The sequence below is a fragment of the Anopheles darlingi genome, chromosome 2, assembly GCF_943734745.1.
Source record: "Anopheles darlingi chromosome 2, idAnoDarlMG_H_01, whole genome shotgun sequence".
Lineage (NCBI taxonomy): Eukaryota > Metazoa > Arthropoda > Insecta > Diptera > Culicidae > Anopheles > Anopheles darlingi.
In genome coordinates, this window is record NC_064874.1 from 52,625,530 (window position 1) to 52,634,006 (window position 8,477).

Genomic DNA, 8,477 nt, shown 5'->3' on the forward strand with positions numbered 1-8,477 from the left:
TCGACGTGAACGGCTACTCTACAACATCAGTTTCATTTGACCAGTTTTACCTCAACAGTTTCTTTTTACCACTCATCGTAAGCGGTGCCCACGGTGGAAAGTTACGACGTGCTCTCTATCACAATACACATTTTCAGTGGCTTGGAAAAAGCGCGCCAACCATTCGGGAAAACTCTTAATACGCATGTCTGGGAAAGTGATTCTAATTTCGAACAACAATAACAATGAGTAAGCAAAAAGTGTAATTTTACTGCCTTAACTTTGTCAAACCAGAGAGCGTACTACACGAATCCACATGTGTTGTTATCTTAAAAATCTGTGCCACCTCATTTTTCGTGATGAGTTATTGTGAAGTTGATTGTGAAGTCCAACACCCGTTCACCTCGGCGCTTCTAGCGCAATCATAACTCTACCAAAGTGTTGGAAACCCTGAAGCATTGTATGACCCTGATACTATCGCGAATAGCAAGCACAGTGTTTTTTTGTCTAATTGGGTTCCGATGTCCAAGGCTCATTAGTGTTTCCGTTTGTTGAATGGTGCTAGAAAATATGGCGATATTTATGTAACGTGTGCTAGGAAATTGGTGTAAGAGCAGGCATGGGAAATACACATGCTTCACAACACCCTCACCATTCGGTGGAGCGGAAAATGCAATTGACCAAGACACCACCTCTGTCGAAAGGGAGAAGCTTTATCAAACAATTTAAACGGAAACAATTAGTCGTGGAGCATGATGATTTAACGGATGACATCAATATTATGGAGAGGACCACATCTAGCCTAAGCGCGACCGCAGCAGAGGTGGAGGTGGATGACGGACTTTCAAATGTACTCCAGGCATCCGCTTTGAAGGGACACCACCGGCCTACAGAAGCATCTGATAGTCGCGAGTCAAAGGAAATTGAAGATTTACCGCAAAATGGTACGTATCGTTAGGAATATAAGGAATATAATTCATGCGCTAATAGTTATCATGTTAGCGATCATGTCATGCAGACAGCATGCAAAGCATGTGTACTTTAAATTTAAATTTACGAAGCGTAAATTTACAAATTATACCGTTCGAAATATCAAACGACCATCTGATCTGGAGCACGATCACTACACTTACGAATTATAGCTTAAAAATGTTTACCAGATCAAAGAAAACATGCAGATTTTTTTCCTTGATATGATGTTATCTATTTGCTTGCTGAAATTGAGTTATATTTGTAGTTAAAATGCAAAAAACATCACAAGCAAGTACATCAAGGGTTAAACATAAACGGGTTTACGCGTAAATTTATACACTGCTGGTCAATAAAATAGGTATTTCTGTAAAGTCTTGGTCAGGATTTGGTCGATTCGATGCATAAAAGAGTGCATAAAGTTCTTTAAAACAACGGCGGAAACACTGGTAAATTTGAACTTTTGGAAAAATACTTTGACTTTTGATATAAGCAAATGAAAACCGCGTTAGTTCATTTGCATTTGTCCTACTCGTTGATTTACCTATTTGATTGACCAGGTATTTTGAACTGATTTCTATTGTAATTAGCAAATTGCTTGAATTTAGGATCGTTTTTGTTTTTTTTTGTATTATTTTAGGTTCTATTATATTGTGCTATGTAATACCTATGGATACAATAGATTTTGAAAAATGATCAAATATTATAGCTTAAATACTGTCATCTATTTTATTGGCCAGCAGTGTTCGTCCGCAGACGTATAACAGTGAGACAGCGTGTAACACCGCATCTAGACGTCAAAGAGAGCGCTGAGAATGAGAAAGGCGAGATTTTGCTTAAATTTTAGAGAAGTGAACAATTCTCTTTTTGAACATCCGTAATTCTCCGAGCTGGTAATTTTACAGTAGAGAGTTTTTTCAGCCGTGATGAATTTTCCAAAGTAGAGTTTTGGGGCTTGAAAGTACAGTTTTAAAAATCGCTGTAAATTTGCGGTTTTGCCCTTTTTCAACCGGAAAAAACGCCAATCGTTAGGGATGAGTATCTAAATCGAAACATACCAAAATAGGTAAGAAAGGCCCGGAATTTAAAATTATTCCAATATACAACTTGAGGTAGATCCTGAGTTTAACCGTGGAGAGTATCACCAAGGTAGGCTTTTGGAAACGTGACTCAAAGCACTTTGAAGCGGTTTCCCCAAAACCTACGTTTTCAAAGTCAGCAGTTTCAAATGGGCAGAAGTATAAAAACTACTTCGTGAACGTGGAATTCGAGAACATAATCTGTCTTATGTCAAACCTGACTAATATCAGGTAGCTCCGTCGAGTTTTCGTAAAAATGGTAGATTCTCGATCCGGCTTTGTATGGATTTCTATGGACATTCTCGCCATTCTCTTTCTCTTCTCTTTGCCGTCTAGATGAAGCGTGAGAAATTTTAGAAAAAAAAACTTGAAAGTAGAGTTTTTTGCCCCCAAAGCAAAGTTTTGAAAATCGTGGAAATTTCGCGGTTTTGCCTTTTTGTTTTAAGTTTGTTTAAGATTAAGTGTTTCAAGAGGTGCGCATCTTGCTCCCGTTATAGCCAAACACTATCAAATAACGATATCAAACAAAATCAAACACCTGTGCAATCGGTCAACTTCATCCTGCTCTGATTCGATCTTCGTGGATGCTGTTTCATCACCTCAGCCTCGAAGGTTCGCCTCAGAAATCAACGCAGCCTACTATTCTGAGGAAAATATTGGCAATAGTAACTATGAAGCAGCAATACAAGAAAGCCCTGCGATTTCCCGTATTTTTCGGCATGGATCATTAACACCTGAAGGGGGAGGACGCCGTCACCGCGGAGAAACGATCGTTTCTAATAAACTACAGAGTGAGAATGTATCAAGCATCGATCTACCGCGCATCGAAGATCAATGTCTCTCCAACAGCTACTTGCTCAATAAGTTACCAATTGAAACGCCACCGGCACAAGATAATATGGAACCCAAACGTATACCTCTATCCCACCGGAAGTCACAAAAAGTGTGTACAGGTAGCGGAACCGCAATGAATGGAACGGTACCACGTAGCACCGAAAACGGGAGACCTATAGCAAGATTGCCCACGAAATCCAGCTTTTACGCAGGCACAAAGTTACCTGTTTTGACGGATCGAAAGATTGCTGCTAGCAGCCTTGGTAGCACGACACCGAACAATAAGGTGCTACGTCCTTCGTTTGTACCAGAAAAACTAAACTTTATTTCGTACGAAAAGTTTGAAGGTAAAAATAGTTGGTCTTTATAATACGTTTAAGGAACCATTGTTTGATTTGTAAGTTTTTCTTTTCTTCATATTCTTTTCAAATAAGTACACCAAAATCTTCTTACTGATAAGGCAAAATTAGCAAAGCGCTTAGTTATAGAACCTATTCGATTAAAAATGTAATCCGCTTGATAGATCAAGTTGATCAAGTCTTGAAAGATAGGTAAACTTTACATTTGAAAAACGTATATATTTTTTTGCAGCCGTACTACGTTCTATTTGCTATCGCAACAAATAACGTGGTTTTTCGACTTTTAGGACACATGCTCATCAACTGGCTTTCTTCTTCTCTCAGCTCGAATATAACGGGTATCAATGAACAGGATTTGCAAGCCCTGCTGTTTCAGTATTGCACAAACTTACTCGTCGCAGGAGTTATGAAACAAATTCCCGATAAACATGCTCCTCCGCAGGATACATTCCGGGTAAGTACTAGACAGGTAGAGGATGGCCTGAATCATGTTGCACAATTCGTTATCGTTTTCCCGTCTTATTAGAGAGAGAAATAGGAATAACGGAATTTAATTTTTTAAGGCGTATCCAGTTGACATTAGTTGTTCCATGAAATCAGTAGTAACATTAGTAACGCCGCGAAATGAAAGCTGTCAAATAGAAACAAAAAACACTTAACCTATCAGTAGTCGCATGTGCTATCCACACATCCACATCCATTTTCGTTTTTAAAGGCGTATAGTCAACAACCGAATATATCTCGATTATTTTTTCATAATATGTTGTTTTGATTCTTCCTTAGACAAATCTTATGTACCAATGGACTCATTCAGAGCCACCTACACCGGTTCCCGTGACACCCGGTAGGCTTGAACCACACGTCGTCTGGCCTCATGTAACATCACCATCTTCTGCGAAAATCGTTTGCCATCAATCAACCAGTACTAGCAGCGACACCTTTTCCACGAAATCCATCAACCAGGGAACAGCAGACCAAAAAGCAATGAGCAATACTGAACATGAACGAAGCAAGGAAGGAAACTATTTCAGACACTTACGAAATCGCATTGCTGAATGCAAAACGATTACTGATTTGCAGCACATATTACACGAGTTATCGAATGATCCCGCTTTTGTCAATGCCTTATGTACGAATGATCGCCATCGAGTACAACAGGACATACTCAATGAAACAGAATCCACTATCTATGATATACAAGATCATGATTTTCTCAGTGAAACTGAAGTTACTATCTACGAGCCAGTTACAAAACAATCACGCAGCGAGGCAAATGAGACTAGATCATCTATTTTCGATGCATCATGGAACATTCCAAGCGAAGAAACAGAGCTGCGCTGGCCTAATGATTCTAATTATGTGCAAAAAAATCTGCCTTCCGTTGACCCATTAAAAGAGAGTGCTATCTTGCGACTATCTACTGTGGAAAATGACGATTTATCTGAAACAAAAAATCAAATATCGTCTCCAAATAGCACGAACGAACAAAATGATATTTATACAAGCAGAAATGCCAATCCGAAAAGAGGTATAGTATATAGTCGTCCTATAAACAGATGTGTATGTTCCAACTGTGGTGAACCCATATCAACTGACGCTGAAATCGTTCCAATAATTTTGAAAACACTAAACTACAAAGTTTGTACGAAGAAAGTGGATGTAAAGCCGTTTCTAGTAACCAGAGAAACTCAAACCGATGGAAACAGTGATAAAAATATTCTGCCACCTTCATTGCCAGCAGAAGCACCGCCAATTCCTATGCAATGTAATGCATCATTCATAGAATCCGGAACTCCTTTTCCTTCAACTCTCATTCCTCCTCCTTCTTCTCCTGCTGCTGCTCCTCCTCCTCCTCCTCCTCCTCCTCCTCCTCCTCCTCCTCCTCCTCCTCCTCCTCCACCGCCGCCTCCGCATCTGTTGATTCCTCTATCGGCATTTCATACTCCGGACTGCTCGGGCTCTGTTCCTGTCATGCCGCCTCCACCACCACCTCCGCCACTACCAGCGTTATCTTCTCTACCACCTCGTCCACCACCTTTGCCGATGGGCGGTAAAGCACCACCAGGACCACCCCCACCTCCACCACTTCTAGCCGGGCTTCCAAATGACCCACCAATGTATGGACCAGGTAAATTAGCATCGACTACCCCTTCGATCTGCAGTGGCCCTCCGCCACTACCGCTTCCCATACCAGTACCCGGAGGATGGTATGCGGCGAATAGTAAGCGTTTTTTTTTCCAATTTACTCGTTTCACGTACATCCCCTCTACCCTCACGGGTTTTTTTTTGCTATGCCCGGTTGCGTGTTTCATGAGTGTAAATGCTTTTATTCCTGAATGCCTTTCCAGCAGCAACTGATGTTTTTTCTCTAGACCCATAGCTATTTGTTCTCACGGACATTTTTAATTTTGAATGAAAATTCTAATCAATTGTACAAGTAACAGTAGTAGTTTAAAATAATAAACTCATTCATCTGAGGTTCATATGCTGTACGATAACCTTGTTATTAATAAATACCCTCCCTTTGCCTAACTGCACCATGTATCTCAATCGTCCCAATTTCGTACTACCAAAATACACAGTGTAACGGATCGGTATTATGTATTATGTAGTTTCTTATATCCTTTAGAATATTAAATCGTAGTCGTAGGACATTTTTTATAGTTTGGAAACATATCTTAAATTGTTTTCATTTGTGATGCAATCTGAATCTGAACTTACTTCCTCAGTCTTAATCTATTTCGAGGTTCTTTGAAATAACATAGTTAAGTGCCTGTTTGGTTTGATTTAGTGAAATGTGAATTGTACTATTTGTAGTAAAGGCACATAAAAATATAGTCTCGAAATCATAACTAATCCGTTTAATTTTTCTCTTTCTGTTAATTTCACCTAGTCGTACGCAAACAACCAGTTAATCCGCCAAAACCCATGAAACCACTATATTGGACGCGTATTTTAGCGCCAAAGAGCGCAAGCCTTAAACCGACTCCGTCGAATGAAAAAGTTGATGGAAACATTACAAACGTTTCTGCATTGGATGTCACAGTATCTACTTCCACGTTACCTGAGCTACCTTATCGAATGGAAAGAAGTGAGACACAAGAAGGTTTGTGGCAAGTTCTAGAAGAAACGAGTCTAGATAATTTGGATGAATTTACGGAACTGTTTTCGCGACAAGTGATAGCCCCGAAACTGCGCGAGAAGGTAGAAAAACCCGAAAAAACCGTCGCATTACTCGACAGCAAGCGCTCACAAAATGTTGGTATATTCGCGAAAAGCCTCCACGTAGATTGGGACGAGATCGAATGCGCCATTTATCACTGCGATACATCCATTGTTAGTCTAGAAGCGATGCAAAAGATTCTCGAGATAAAAGCAACCGACGAGGAACTGATGCTCATACGTGATCACGTTGAAAGTGTAGCTAACAATAATAATGCGATTCCACTCGACCAACCAGAACAGTTTCTATTGCGTATCTCTGGTATATCCTTTTTCTCTGAGCGCATCTCATGCATCGTGTTCCAGGCGGAGTTCGAAGAACACTATAAGTGCGTTTCACGCAAACTAAAAACAGTGAAACAAACCTGTGAATTTCTCTTAGAAAGCGAGGAATTGCGACAACTTTTCTCCATCATTCTGACGCTTGGAAACTTCATGAACGGTGGCAACCGAACCCGTGGTCAAGCGGATGGTTTTGGGTTAGAGATACTAAGCAAACTGAAGGACGTCAAGTCGGCCGATAATAACACTACACTTTTGCATTTCATCATCCGAACGTATATAAGCCAGAAAAGAACAAATGGCACGATTCTTCAGGACATTATGTTGCCTATACCAGATCCTAGCGATTTGGATAAGGCTGCTATAGTTGACTACGATGACTGCCGTTCGCAACTCATTATGTTACGTTCAAAAACGGAAGGTGTGTAATATTTTCCAGATGTTAAACTAGTGCCTCTCTAGTTAATCTAGATAATCGCCTTGTTTATATTTCATCCTTCAGAGTGCCGCAGGACGGCAGACAAAGTGATAAATGAGTCCACGGAAGATTATCTGCAGCCGTTTAAAATGATCATGGATGAGTTTTTAGAAAAAGCAACGGCCCGTGTCGAAAAACAGTTTTTTAAGATGGAAGAATGTCGGGAATGGTTCGTCCGTACAATGCGCTTTTATCATTTTGCGCCTAAATCAGGAACACTGGAAGAAAGTAAACCGGAAGCATTCTTCGAACTGTGGGTACCGTTTGCTCAAGATTTTCGCACCATCTTCAAAAAAGAAATTCAATATCATTTAAATGAATTGTAAGTCTACATCACACGCAGTAACATAAAATCGCCCCATTTGCTGAATAAAATATTCTCTATTTCAGGTTGAAGAAGAGTAAACGAACGTCTTTAAATACGGCTTCATCCACTGCAGCGAAACACACAGGAAAGGCAAAAACGGGTTCCCTAAAGGAACGTATGAGACGACTAATGCAGAACTAAACTCCAAGGATGGCTCATCGGAGAGTGTTCTGTCAAGTGCTGCTAACCTCATAAAAACTGCACTATATAAACATATTGACAATAATTGTCTTGGATTTGATTTGAATCGGTTAATAAAATGGAATCATGACCGGCAACTAATGCCTATGCTAATTATGAAATCATTTAACTGTACCATTTGCATACCAAAAAAGTATCATCTCACTGTGGTCACATGAATTTCTGAACAAAAATAATTTTGAATAACCTTTTTTAAGCATATATAAGGACGGACCGTATGTTTATTAACAACTAACAAAAAAATGGAGCAGGACATTTCCTTCCAATCCTCGATAAATCCTTTCGCGGCTCTACCTCCTCTGTTGAGGCTCCGCTTCCAATGTTGGTAGAGGCAGCTTTATGATGGTAGTCCATAGCTGGGGTTGGAGGGTCACAATGGTAGGAATAGTGGTTATCGAATAACCTTTTTGAAATATTAATATATACAGTATGAAAAAAAGTTTAGCCACCCCTGCAAGAAGTTTACATTTTCGCTATTTTCTCCTGTGTCTATCTGTGTCAAAAAATTAAAAATCGCATATCAATAGATTAGTTTTTTATTCTTCTTCATTTTGCTTTTTACTTTTTGAAAAATAACTCACTAGAAAAAAAGATATCAAAAAAATAATCGAGTAAGGTACGAAAAACACGCAAAAAAAGTTTATCCACCCCATACAAAACAATGTATGGAATTGTATAGTATCGAATGGCTTTCTCTTCAAAATAAT

General features: G+C 39.6%; 1 protein-coding gene across 3 annotated transcripts; it reads left to right on the forward strand.

Moving 5' to 3' along the window:
* Positions 1 to 730: 730 nt before the first annotated feature.
* LOC125950923 (protein cappuccino) lies at positions 731 to 8,477 on the forward strand. Of its 3 annotated transcripts, none has more exons than XM_049679314.1 (7): positions 731 to 923; positions 2,525 to 3,208; positions 3,508 to 3,674; positions 4,004 to 5,441; positions 6,114 to 7,145; positions 7,227 to 7,524; positions 7,593 to 8,477. In XM_049679314.1, the coding sequence occupies exons 1-7, from the start codon at positions 761 to 763 to the stop codon at positions 7,708 to 7,710; spliced, it is 3,900 nt and encodes a 1,299-aa protein (XP_049535271.1). In that variant the 5' UTR covers positions 731 to 760; the 3' UTR covers positions 7,711 to 8,477. The 3 variants fall into 3 exon arrangements, with proteins under 3 accessions (XP_049535271.1, XP_049535272.1, XP_049535273.1); XM_049679315.1 differs by having other exon boundaries at positions 4,004 to 5,348; XM_049679316.1 differs by lacking the exon at positions 2,525 to 3,208 and having other exon boundaries at positions 736 to 923; positions 7,593 to 8,476.

Bases quoted from the DNA above. Each gene is read 5' to 3' on its own strand.
- LOC125950923 (XM_049679314.1), top strand. From the start codon at position 761: ATGGAGAGGACCACATCTAGCCTAAGCGCGACCGCAGCAGAGGTGGAG. The intron at 5,442-6,113 runs GTAAGCGTTTTT...AATTTCACCTAG, and splicing joins AGGATGGTATGCGGCGAATA to TCGTACGCAAACAACCAGTT. The intron at 7,146-7,226 runs GTGTGTAATATT...TTCATCCTTCAG, and splicing joins GTTACGTTCAAAAACGGAAG to AGTGCCGCAGGACGGCAGAC.